The 14,040-nt window shown below is 45.5% G+C and overlaps 1 protein-coding gene across 3 annotated transcripts in view; it reads right to left on the reverse strand.

Annotated features, from left to right (window-relative positions):
- The window catches only part of dlgap2a (discs, large (Drosophila) homolog-associated protein 2a), a 77,114-nt gene that overhangs the window by 11,545 nt on the left and 51,529 nt on the right, over nt 1–14,040 (reverse strand). For 2 of the 3 annotated variants that reach the window (XM_078089496.1, XM_078089495.1), the window contains 5 exons: nt 11,904–11,972; nt 10,756–10,915; nt 10,048–10,264; nt 3,435–3,494; nt 76–461 (listed from right to left, as the gene is read on the reverse strand). In XM_078089496.1, the coding sequence (XP_077945622.1) occupies nt 76–461; nt 3,435–3,494; nt 10,048–10,264; nt 10,756–10,915; nt 11,904–11,972 (892 nt within the window). The remainder of the gene's footprint in view (nt 1–75; nt 462–3,434; nt 3,495–10,047; nt 10,265–10,755; nt 10,916–11,903; nt 11,973–14,040) is intronic. The other variant, XM_078089497.1, reaches the window with a different exon arrangement.

Genomic DNA, 14,040 nt, shown 5'->3' on the forward strand with positions numbered 1-14,040 from the left:
GTGTTTCAGTATCGGGCGTCATCGCGCCATGCCGTGCATCCCAGTCGTAGGGATCCCACGTGGAAGCCGACTAACCTGTATCCCAATGGAGGATCGGGGCGTCTTCAGGTACTCCTCGGCTTTCGACACCAGGACGGCCTTGTCGCAGGTGAGCACCGAGCTGTGGCTGTCTGTGGACGGGTGCCTCTTTCCGACCATGACCCCGGCGGCCTCCATGGCTATGGTCACAGCCTTGGTGCTGTCCAGGCTGTCGGTGGAGTTATAAAGGACCCTGCCCGCATTCAGGCCCAGGCCCAGGCCGTCGGGGGCCCACATCCCGCCGCGAGGGTGCCGCGCCTCGTGGTAGGCGTCCTGGGTGGACTCGGTGCTGCTCTGAGCCGTGATGGAGATGAGGGGTTTGGAAGTGGTACGGGGCGGGACAGGAGGAGGGGCCTTCTTATAGTTGGTCGTGTAGGTGATGGCTGGAAAAGGTAAAAAGACATGTTAATTCATTTTTTTGGTTATTCATTTATGTTATTGTGCCATTAGGCAACGTTGCATGTTCTGTAAAAAGTTCAATTGCATCCTGTAAAAGGACGTTTCTACTTAAGGCGCCTCTGGTGTTTAACATCATTCTGAAGCACACCTTTGTTGTACTCGGGTTTGATTGTTCATAAACCATCTCGATTCTGGGCATACGTGCACGTTTTTGTCCAAATATTTGTTCTTACTAAAACATGGAATGTGTGTGTGTGTGTGTGAATCCACACGCTCCATACAGGCTCCACATATTTGTCATATGACTACAAGCTGTTTAAGGACAGTTCTTTCCGATGGATCATTGATGAATGTGGTTGCTCAATTAACTCACTTTCATTACCCGATGACCTCATTAGTGTACAAGCTAATATATTAAGCCAATTATGATGGGGCATTAGGCAGCAACACCATTTGTTTAAATACTTCATGCCAGTGACCAGGAATCAGGAATCATTTATTGCCAAAATATGTCAAACATACAAGGAATTTGTCTTGGCGGTTGATGCGTGACAGTAGACAGTTTAACAATAGACAACAAGACAGCAGTGCACAAGCAATAAAATAAAATGAAATGCTAATGCCATGGGTTAGTAGAATAAGGCTATGGGTTAGTATAAAATAAGAGAATAAAGTTAAAAAATATTTAAAAAGTTAAAAAATTAAAAATAAAGTGCACTAGCGAACAAGTGACAAAGTGACGAGTGAAAAACCAAACATGTCCAAGCTCACGCTATCAAGCGAGTATAAGCGGCGTGTGTATGTCTCAAATAAGTGCGGTTTAGGGGTGTGAGAACGTGGCTTTGCAGGAGAGGGACGTCTATCTTGTGGGAGTGATGAATGATTCGATACAGCAACAGAGTTTCAAAGCCCCTGAGACACGAGTCACTCATCAGACACGATGACGATGCTGTTAAAAAATACTCCAGAGTAATAAAGAGTACTCATGTGTGGAGGATCCTGGTGAGGAGACACCGCTCAAAGAGGCCTCATCTTCTGATTCTGTCCATTTCACGACAGAAAGAGGAGGGGATTACTTGGAGTGCAAATGAGAATACGGACGTAATCCACAGAGAGAAGGACCCGGGGAACGGGCCACAAGCGCCTTCTAAGCTAACTGTGTCTTTATTTTCAAACAAGGCTTTGACAGAAAAGCATCTGAAGCATCTGAAGCACAAGGCTGAGTGTGTGCCAGGTACCTCGAGCCGAAGGCAGAAGAGATAAGAGCGAGAAGCCTGAGTCACGCTGCGGGTTAAGTCACCGGTTATCCTTTTCCTCGACAAAGAGGGAAAACCGGGTCCAACTCTGTGTTACAAATGCTTTCTTAGCACAGAAAGTCATCGCGAGGACAAAATGTGATCTGTTTTAAGTTCCAATGAGCTGCAGCCCAATTGCATTGCATTTTAATGAGACATCATTTATGGTGAGAATACAAAGCCGGGGGCTTCACCTCAAACCCGTGAAACCCTCTGGGCGCTTTTTCATTCACATTTTGGTTTGAGTTTATAAATAGCTGGATGTCTGGTCCATGAAGACCGTTATGCTCGGGGGAGGGGGGGGCTTGCCCATTCATAAAATGAAGTCCATGCATTAGGGGGAGAGCAAGGAAGAGAGAAAATAGAGAGATGCAGAGGTGAGAGGGGGGACAGGAGAGCAGGTCCGTGCACAACGGATGAGAGGGAGAGTTTGCGGGTGTGAGACGCAGAGTGAAGATAAATCAGGCAGCGAGGAGAGAAAGAAGTGGGAAAGAGATGACCCATTCAGGGGGCATGATTCAGCAGCAGGACCGAAATAGAGCCATTATTAGCCAGCCAGTCGAGCAAAAGGGAACCATAATTCTTGCTCCCATCTCGGCAGCGGCAGTGGTACCCAGCATTTACGTTCCATCTGGAGTCAACACGGCCCGCACACACTGGCCTGCAGTAAGAGGCTGCACATTATTAACCACATCAACCACTATAATCTCACTAAAAATACATCTGTTGGAGACACAGTTTGTAACATGGAGCATATTCCTAAAAGTCAACGATTTGTGCAGCCTGCAAATATAAAGATCTTAAAAAGACTCTAAAGCGTCTTAACAATCCTCAATGTGCCTATATAAACATCTCCATGACAGCAAGATGTCGCCTTGTTTAAGTATTTTGTTTCAGAATCTTTAGAAGCTCCTTAATGTATTAAGTATGAATATTCCATTTAATCTCTCGCTCTCTCACACGCACACGCACGCACACACACACACACACACACACACACACACACACACACACACACACACACACACACACACACACACACACACACACACACACACACACCCAGTGCCAGTAAAACAACTACCACTGTGCCAGTGAGTTTGATTAACGCGAGACACAAAGGCAGTGATTCAACCGCTCCATCTCTGTTGGAGCTCTCTATTTATCAGGACTGGCTCGTATGCTAACATGGGGGGTGATGGGGGTGGGGGGGGGGGGGGGTGGAGCGTCGTTACGAGTCTTTCTTCTCCATTGGATTTATCACCGTAAAGGAAATGCTGCAGTTTGTTCTGCAGCAGGCTTTTAAGGATATGCAAAGGGCGGCGGGCGAGGGGGGGTGGGGGGGTGGGGGGTGGGTGGGGGGGGAGAAGGACTCCAGTATATTGTGAGGGACGTTGTTATAAAAGTAACTATAGATTTAAATAACACAGACTCACTTAACCGGCCGTGGATGGTTTACGGAAGTTTAAAGATTGTGATGAAACGCAGGTAAAAGAAACACTGCAACAACTAAACAACCCTTAAGCTGCAAGATGCTGTTGTTCTGTGAAAGATGGACCTTCTTTTTTGTTGGCTCTTGACGCCTCAGAGCTGCTACGAAGTGCTTCATGTGAATGATTCATTTTATGAAACGTCTAGTTAGAATATCACTGCCATATTTACCTGGGGTTTGTTGCAGAGTGCGATCGATGCTGCAGGTGGAGGGGAGGCAGAACTGGATCCCTGAAAACAACGGAGTGGGGTGGATATTCAGAGAAGTGGGCATTTCCGCCCAAACATGAAGTACAATCTACTACACAAAACATACGGAGACTGGACTTTGAGTAACCAGCACTCACACTCGCAATATTTCTTTCCATTTATCACCATTTACTTGGATTTGACATATCCGATGGGTTTATTTGGACCGACGGGGAGAGACTCGTCTTTGAGGTTGGCGTAGATAGATCAACACACATAAATGACCCGCCCCCACGACCCTTTAACAATCAAAATATGACCAAATATAGAACATAGATTCCAAAGAACGGCAGTCTAGTTTAAGAGTAATTATTTCTTGAAAATGTATGTGAATTTTATATCTAGATCTGTTAGATAGATATGCCATATTAGTTTAAGACATTTATATTCATAATTGTGTAAGAATGCATTTTCATTTCTGTTTTATGGACGCATCGTTATCATTATGTATGTATTATGTGATAAGTGCTTGTTGCGATGCAAGATCATGATCCTGATTAAACTTTGTAATTGAACAATGTTGCCGCAATTACACCCATAAACTGTGTGACATTCTCAATAAAGAAAATAATATGTGTGCGGAGCGCGATCGAAACAATTATGTGAACAACATTAGAGCAGTTCTCTCTTCTGGCAGGCCACTTTCCTTGTTAGGCCTGTTCATAATATAATGTAAAAACAAAGTGGCCAGCATGTTTTTCTGCAACTTACCTTCAAATAAACAAACATTTCACAACCAGTCATTAGCGTCATTGCATCTGTGCCAAGGATACAGATTAATGTAAAACTGTCCTGAAACGGTATTTCCAATATTTGGATTATATCTTCGTCCACTGCAGTACAGGGTCAGTTATGTGCTAGTTTGGGAAAAACACGTTGCAAATGAAAAGTTAAACATGGAAGTGATGCCTTTGATTCCAATGAACAAAAGTAATACAACAATTCAACCTAATTAACTTCCAACCGCTTTGAAAACCTTTCAGATTTAGTCAATTTATCAAACTTCCAAGTGTTCTGCACACATTCAATTTCGAGAGACGACACAAAGGAAAATGCTTTTCTGGTGGCTCACTGATGTTCAGCTGAAAGATTCTTTTTGCTCCAGCACACTTTATTAGGGCACAGACTTCAGAGGGCGATTCCATATAGAGCCCATTTAAACCGGACAGAGAGCACGGATACATCTCGTGATTTTCCCCGGCTTTTTAGTTGTTCACCGCTGGTAGCAGAAGTCTGAGTATTGTGGAGTATGTTGGCTCCTTTTCATTGCACTGAATATCGAAAATGAAACAATGAACAGAAACCAAATTACAATGATGCACTGTAAATGAAAAGCACAAAATATTGAGGCTGTCTCTCATGCACCGTTTCAATATCATTCAGTGTCACACATGTTAAAAGTACCCACATGTTGTGCACCTAATTCTCAGGGAGGAGTGAGATTCACTGTTAGTCCGTGATTCCTGAGCATTGAGATGAAATCCTACATTGAAAAATCACCTTGCCTGTTATTAGGCCTGTTATTAATGTAGTCAGATTATTGGACAATTTATGTGTACTTTTTTAAATTATTGTGTGTATATAGGCTGTATGTTTGGTAGCAAGTGTACACATGTATAACATGAGGCTGCGTGTACAAAGGGGCTACATACCATAACAGTACTAGTTTGTCATATTTGAGCGTGGATTTGAATAATTGGAGTTATTTTTTACTTTCTGTTAACAGTACAATATTTCAGCTCAGTCAAAGCTTGTGCAAAATTTCACAGCATCACACCCTTTTCTTTGATACCCGCGTCCATCCAACAGCTCACATAGTAAACAGAGAGTTCTTATAGTTATATGATAACTGCAAAGATGTACTTCACTCAATTCTAGAATGACAATAAACAGAGAGTTTCCTTTTGTCGGGACCTTGTATACATTATACAACAGTGTAGTTTACAACAGAACTTCAAAACAGTCTCTTAAAGTAGATGTAAAATGTCTTTGATGTAATACATGGACAAAACAAGAACATTCATTGTTAGCGTATCCATGGATTTGAAAAGGCTGAACTGTCCAGGAATATCATTCATATCAGAGGTGACAGCAGCTTCAGAAAAAGTCATACTGCTTTCAATAATGTCTTGAAAGCAGGGCTGTTCCAGTTTATCAGCACCTTAGGTTCATCGCATTCTTGCTGCATGATGCAATCCTTGACTTCATTACTTTTTTTATGTATAATACCAGTTTGTATATGAGGAAGTCCTCTCTTTGAATGCCAATGCCCACATGACATTTAGATCTGCGCGGTGGGCTACAGCGTACTGACAGCTACAAACCGTGAGCTATAAATAAACTTTGAGCTACATTTTGTCTGCTAAAAATGAGGTATGAGCTCACAGAGTGAGCGACACGTATGTGATTTCTGCACTGTTGTACTCGTATCTCCCGCTCCACAGCTCCACGCTGGCACTCCTGTGCATCATTTCTTGTTTCTGGCCTCTCCTCTGCCACCTGTACCACAGGAAGGCCTGCTCGCTTGAGGAGGTCTCTGGACTACCTGGGGTCTTTTTTTCCAACACTTCCCCGTACTCCAGGGATTCAGGTGTACACTCCAGTGTCTCCGCAATCATATCGCCTGGCTCTTTGGGTGCAAGGTCCACTGAGTCCTCAAGATCTGGTGGGGCTGAATCTGTATCTGGCGCGAGGGGATCCAGGACTGGGATTGTCGGTCCAAAGTCCATTTCCAATGATGTATCAGGAGATACTGAACTGGGAGGGGATATTGTGACAGTGACCTTTGGTTGTGGGTTCTCATGTAATTCTGAGGCTACTTCCTGAGGCATGTGAGCTAAGCGATGCTCCATAGCTGGGTCCAAACGGACAGGTTCTGTTGACAGAGAAGGATCCAAGGGGCACACTGTGGCAGGGTCAACAAGGGGTAGGGGTGAACTTGAACAATGTGATTGGTAGAAGGGTGGCTCCAAATCCTCCGTAATAGATGGATAGTCAACGCTCAGGTCAAACGGATCTGGCTCAGGGTCCATGAACACAGAGTCAAGATCATCTTGATCTAGGGAGGTCAGCATGACTAAATCAAAGTGAACCAGATCAGCATGATATATAGGGGTTGTATCAAGGGGTTCAGGTAGGGGTGGCCACTCTGGCTCAGGGTCGGTGTTGGGTTGAGTTTCTACAAAAGTGGAAGCAAAGGCGGTAGCCGATGCCATTTGCTCTGAGGGAGAGTCAGGATGATAATCTGGGAAGGTTATAATGGGATCTGGATCTGTGTCACTATCACTTAGACTTGTAGGAGAATCAGTGTCAAGGTACTCTGAAATCACAATGGATGGACATATGATGTCCGTCTCTAAATTACATGACGGGACAGTAACAAGATCAAGTGTGGGTATATCAGAGACTGAGAATGGGCCTTGACTGACAGGGCCAGGTGAGGGCACTATTGCCAAGTCTGATGATTTGGATTCTAATTCTGTTGGGTCTGTAGGATCTGGATAATCTAATCCTGAATATGGTAAAAACACGGCAGCAGGATCTTGAGAGACTGGATCTTGTTTTTCCACAGTCATGGGATCCGGAGGCTCAGAATCTGACATATCATTATCATGTTCCTCAGGTGGAGACACAATAACTACAGGAACTGGATTTGGTAGCCGTATCCTATTTCTTTCAAATCGTTCTGAGTCTGTGGATCTCATGTAATCAAGGTGACATGGTTCAGTATCTGAATGGGAATCGTTAGCTGCGCCTGTAGCTATTAGCTGTGGAATAACTATAATGTCTTGTTCCAGTGTTACAGAATACTGTGGGCTCTCTAAGACTGCTTCTGGGGTAACTGGCACTGTACCATGAGTGCTGACTGGCTCATTAGCAATTGTACCAGATGAACTCACAATTGCATCATCGGGTAGCTCTAATTCTCTTTCTGGTTTAGCTTTAGAGGGCACAGCAGTCAAATCAATTGTCTCTGGTTCTGCGGCCCTAACGGAGCTTGGAAGTATCGGGCCCAAAGAAAGTGGTATGGCACTTTCGACATACATAGACTGTGGACAGGCAAGAATGCTTGGGTCCATAGAGAGCTGTTTTGGCAGATTTCTGCGGGCACCTTTCTTCTCTTCCTTCTCCTCTGGACAATTGACAGCTGCATCTGCAGTGCTTTGCCGGACCAAGACCTTGCTTCTGGCCTGGGTCCCCACAGACACTTTTGATATCTGGGGTTTCTTCTCTCTAGCTCCCCCGGTGCATCCAGTGCCTCCATCTGCCGCTGAGGTTCCAAGTCCCCCCAAGTCCAAGTCCCCTACACCCACCCCTGCTCCTGCCCTTGGGGCTGTCCCTGTTCCTGCCCCGACACGTCCACCAAAACCTCGGCCACCTCCAGCAGCCAAGTTCCCACCTTGGGGAGACCAAGTGTTGTAATGCTGCGTGAAAGTGTTGAAATTACTGTTGAAAGCACGAAGCTCCACACAGAGGTCCCTCCTTAGATCGGACAGCTCTCGACGCATGGCCGAGACCTCTTCCTTCCACTGCATGCTGATGGCTGCAGCCAAGGTAGCTGACTCTTTGATACTGGCCTGGATGGCTTTTGGTGATGGGGCATTAGCCCTGGGGCATCTGAAGAGGCTCGGAGAAACTGGTGGTCCAGACAGAGGTTTGGCCGTAGCGCCCATGTTATCTTGTTGGTAAAGCCTGTCTCTTCTGATGGGGCAGCCTAGATCGTCATGAGCCAAAGGGGCCGTGCCTGCCAAATCCTCAAGTACACTGGCCTGGTCGGGTAAACAAGAGTCTTCCTGCACATAATTTCTATCTGTAAGACAAATATGAATATGTCTCTGTAATACGGCCACAGGTGTGAGCAGCTGGAGAGAATGTGCTTTTTATTGCTACAAAGCAGTAACATCAAATCATGCACTGAATGCCATGAGTCAAAATAAGATAATAGCAGAAATCTACAACTAAGCGCTAACCTTAGTCAATATGTCTCCAATTCTGTGATCGCTGTACTATGGATGTTTATTTCACAATCTGAAATATAATTGTACATGATGTTATTAAAAACCAGTGTAACACTGGGAAAGTACTCCCATTTTGACTCATTTACATTAATGGTTTACACTGCCTTCTCAACCTCAATTTGTAGCATGCATTCTTTACATCTTTTCAATGCACAAAGCTGAAACTTGTATCTCCCGGAACACAAAGCAGAGAATGGACAATATTCCTAATAAATGAGGTGTAAGAACAATCCTTGCATGCTCGTCTGCTTTCAGTCGAGGTAAAGAAATGTGTACTTTGTGCAATGAAAAGAGGCAAAGATGAGCAAAGCTTCCAAACCGTTTCCTATCAGCCAGGAAGTATAGTATGAACCCTATTGAAAAAAGTGAGGTCCAGTTTGACAGATTGATTCGCAGCGCCAATTGCCTCACGTCCGAAAATCTATCACATACCAAACTTTGTATCCTAAAAATGCAAATGTATCAAAGTCTACTGAGAAAGCAGTGAAAATAAACCGTAAAAGAATTGATCATAAGCACAGTTCCAGATGGCCACACCTCCAACCCTCCCTACTGTGGTTCAACCAATGTTGTTAGTTCACGAGTCTACTGTGGGAGAAGGTGAAATCCGCTCAGACTTCTCATCCGGAAACCTTTTCTTCTTTTCTTCCCACATTCTTGAGCTGCACAAGGATGTATCATTTCCTCTGCAAAGCCAGCAATCACGGGAATCGTTGAAACCTCCAGAAACGTACAATTTATAATCAAGGCTCTGTATCGAAAGTTTCAGCTGAGTAGCTTTTGAATTATTGTAACAAGTTTGCATATGTAATATTATATATGTGACTAGCAAGTGTGACAGTTCAGTTATCGGTTTATTCATTGTGAGCATTACATAATTCATCATCCACGTCTAGACACATTAATGTGCACTTCTATAAATGTGATCTCCTTGTGAGTAAACATGAGCTTTGCAATGACACAACATGTGTGAAGTGAAAAATCGGTGTGCGAAGAAACCTCGCTGTTGTGACATTTCAAATGTGAACTGGGTTTACAGGTTAACAATGCACACTCTGCATACTACAATTCCACCATTTCTTTAGCCTGTTTGCAATAAAGCAGTATGTAACTTCAAAAGTGTCCACAAAAAAAGAAAGAAGGAAAAAGCAGTCATGATCTGTTTCTTCAGACAATTTTCATTTTGTGATTTTCAATAGGGTTCATAACTTTACTCTGATGCATCCAATGGATGAGCAGATGGAGCGCTCGAAATCGAAAACAGCTGGATGAACTAGCACAGCTCGCGAGTGGTGGCTACGGTATTCATACGCCCATCAAAAAACAATGGAAACATACAAGAGTGATTCATGCAGAGATATGAAGCTTTTCGACAGTGCAACCAGGTTGCACCAACTCTCTGTTCATCCATTAACACATGTTAATACCAAATGTAAGCTTTTGGTGTTAATTTGTGAGTATAAACAACATCCGGGATGTCACAGACTTGACTTGTGCAAATGTGAAAATGCTCTTACCTGTGGTCGCCCTGATGGTGGAGGTGATGGTGGAGCCCATGGGGGGGATGCAGTCATCGTCCTGGGAGTAACCGGCCTGGATGGCTCGCAGGTAACTGTGACTGCGGGTTCTGAAGCAGCCGGGCAGGTCCAGAGCCTCCATGGCCTGCGATTCCACCTCGCTGAACACCGACTCGCACACCGATTCAAACTGGCCATTCATTTCCGTTTCACTCACCTGTGAGAGCAAACGAAACGGAAGCATTTCTCGACTGTAGAGCTCTGTGCTGGCTTGTTCATAATCAAAGATAAACATCTTGTTCTATTGGGATTTGGAAATAGGAGTTTACTTGATCTTTTAAGACTCGGAACAAATCAATAATCCAATCTTTTAAGAGGGAGATGCATATCTTAACAACCCCTGTTAGAGGCTTTAAATCTATCCAAACAAACAGTGTGCAATGAACGTGAAATAAAGCCAGAAAAAGAGGATGTGTGTCTATTGAAAAACAACATATGCGTTGTATACAACAGAAGAGTTGACGGGGGAGTTGGTAAGGACAGTCACGCTCTAGAATTGGGAGTTTTAAATGAACACCTCTGTGGTGAAATGATTCCAATGAATTCCTCAGGGTTCGTCAGCCCCCCCCCCCCCAGTGTACAAACCGCTGCTCCCAAATACAAGTTGGATTTGAAAAGCCCTTCTAATTGAAAGGGGTCGAGACTCACCTGGCTCACTTGGCTCACGCAGCTCGCCTGACTCAGGGTGCTGACTGCTCGCATGTAGCTCTGGTTCCTGGAGCGAAACTTGGGCGAGTTGTAGTTGGCAGAGGGATCCAGGCCGATGCTCGGGTGCATTTCCCTGGCGGCTTGCAAGTGGTAGCTCTGACTGAACAAGAGAGAGGGAAAAAAGAGAGGCAGCCATGGAGTGAGACCTCGGCCGCTGGGGCGATTTCTTTCGGGCGAGTCAATAAAACGGAATTTCACTCACAACCGAAGCGGTTTGACCAAGTGGCTACAGGTGTGCCATGATGACAAAACAAGTGTCCTCCTCTGGGCAAACCTGAACCTAAGAAGGACACAGTTATGACATTGGGTCTCCTTGTTTCTCTCGCCCACTACAAATGCGTCCTCAAAAAGGCAGCTCGATTGCTGTTGTGCTGAAACGCCCAATCAATGCTGGGAAATGAGGGAAATGCAAAACAGGAGCTAGTTAGTGAGCAAGCACTTCAGAGAGCACCCCGGTGACAGCCGGGTCAATTAAATGTGCTTCCCCAGCAGTGCAGCGGAGAAAGCCGAGCCCGGTTTGAAATCTGCTGGAGAGAAGACAAATGGAAGCATGCGAGAAGAAAGGCACTTTAAGTAAACTAGCGAACGCTCTGTGAGTCTCATGGAGAATACCGAAGTGAGTTTCCTTCCGCCATATCCATTTCTGATGGCAGGCGGAGATGAGTAAGCAGTGTCGGGGTTTTTTTTTTATAGAGATAAACACTGTTGTTTGGCAGCGAGGAAAATGCCAGCGTGATTAAGCGTCCCCCAATCCGTCTTGTAGCGCTGAAGCGAGGACGGGCGGTGTTGTTGTTTTTGCAAAGCGACATCAAACTTCTTAACCTCCAAAGAAAACCCGGCTGCGCTTAAGGTAACGAAATAAGCGGCGTCGGCGTAATGAAATGCGGTCCCTTTTTGTGTTTAGCGGTGCGTTATCGTTCATCGGTAGGAGCGACCTCTCATTGGCCGGTCCTGAGTGTGTGGACACCCTGCGAGGTCTCACTGGGTGTGACGGCAGGGCAGCGAGCCAGCTGGCTCCGGCGCCCGACCACCGCCACGTGGCAGCAACAGAGAGGCAAGGCGAGGGGTGGCGCTGAGCCCGTATTCACCTTAAGTCTGCAGCGAAATTGGTGATGTAGTTACGCATGTCACTGTTGATTTTATCCAGGCGGTAAGAGCTGTGGGTAGAGAAGAGAACAGAGTTACTGGGTCCCGCAGGTGGGAGTTGGATGGAGGTGACGTCACTGGGCACAAGCCGGATGGAACTGGCCCTGTGTGGGATTGGTGGTGAACTCAATGTTTGCTTTGGAGTTTTCACCAAAACGCTGCAAACATTAGGGTGAGAAAAATACAACCGACATGGACGTCATGTCGTGATACAGTTACACCACGCCGGCAGTAAGAATCGCCACGTCATGGCAATATCTTACAAATGGACCATGTAAAGATAGCAAACTCTATGAGGAGTGTTTTATGAGGAGTAGATGTACTTGCACACACACACACACACACACACACTCACGCACATTCTTAAAGACACAAACAGATTGTTATTATTACAAAGCACCTGATGACGAAATGCTGCACACAAAATAACAATTACACAGCGCCGTAAAACATGAGAATGAAAGAAAAGCATCCTTCCCATAGCAAATTAAACTCAGTGGACTTTCATGGCTGACCAGATCAGATATGAGTGCAAAGGCTGAGGCATACTTCGTCCTTTGGACTTGTGCAAGTGTCTATTATCGTCTGTTCTAAGAAGGCATTGGCACTTTATCAAATCACGCCAGAGCAGATTCCCTCTAATGTTTCGGACCGGTGCTAATGCACTGCCATTGTTGGCCAATATGAAGGCAGGGGATAATGGGAATCTCCCACTCCCTTCCTTTCACGCTGCCAATGAGAGAACTCGGTCTGCGGTTAAACAAAGCCCGGCCTCGGCTGCCTGCTGGAGAGCAGAAGGAACAAGGACAAAGGACGAGGACAAAGAAGATTTGACATGGTGTTAACACCTGTACAAATCTGAGGGCACGAGGAGGAAACTTGTGTCTGCCTTTTCTACTACTGATGAAAGTGTGTTTAATGCCCTCTGCAATGTGTGTGTGCTCACTACTGTTCAGGCCACTAGCCCACAGATCAATGCAGCAGTTGACACCCTTCTTAAAGGGACATTAGGCAGGATGATCAATCTCTGACATGCTATTAAGTGTTGCACTCAACGTGGAGACAAAGGGGCGTCGAGAAAAAGCCCACCCAACTGAAAGCTACGATAACTATGCGTGACGCGTGCCGTGCAGCCGCGAATCAATGGTTGGGAATGCAGCTTTTGACCTTGAGATCTGAAGGGAAGAAAATCCTCATACGCAGAGTTAAAGTGAGTAATTACATTATGTTGAATCAGCACTTATCGAATGCTTTGCCAGGATTAATTATGATGCCGCCAAGAGGCTAATCATGGACGGGGCGGTCAACACGCGTGAGTTATTCTAGAAAACTGTCAAAAATGGGTGGGACTGAATCACTTGTGGTGTTTAGACACCGAGTCAAAGTCATTAAAAGAAAAGCAAATTGGCCCCAGATGGATGTGGGTGGTGGATGCTGTCCTGCTATCAGATTGACCCAAAGACTCATCAGGCTGCTGGTTAACAGGGAAACGTGTAATATAATATATAATTATCGAACATCTATGGCAGGTCCTACTATGGCGAAAAAAGGAACCAGAAAAGCTGACTAATATTCAATTCACCATAGCTGTCAGCTGCTCGCAGGACGTACAGGACCCCGGGGTAACTGATCGTGGAGGGAGGGGGTTATTAATTAAAACAATGATTGACATCTAACTTTCCCTCTAGTGGACAAGCTGTTCCAGCTCAGTGGAACCGCTGACGGTGACGTATCCTCCATCTGTGAGACGAACAAAGACGCCGATCCGTCAACCACGAGAGCGACACGGAGCCGCAAAGAGGGAGAGATGGAGGGAGGTGACACGGGCCGACAGTCCGTTCTCGCTTTAACATGATTTGCTTCAGGGAGCCGATGGTGTCAAATTTGTGTTCGGCCCGTCTCAATTCCCCCCCAAACCGCCCCCCCCCCCACGGGACACCAAAGTGCTACAACAGCAGAGGAAATCCAGCCCGCACCATGTCTGTGTTGAATCCAATCCAATTCCATCGCAACGAGCTGAATGAACCATAATAGCATGAGAGCAGTGGTGTCAGGGGGCATCGGGCGCCTTTTATGTAC

Source organism: Gasterosteus aculeatus, chromosome 15 (genome assembly GCF_964276395.1).
Source record: "Gasterosteus aculeatus chromosome 15, fGasAcu3.hap1.1, whole genome shotgun sequence".
Lineage (NCBI taxonomy): Eukaryota > Metazoa > Chordata > Actinopteri > Perciformes > Gasterosteidae > Gasterosteus > Gasterosteus aculeatus.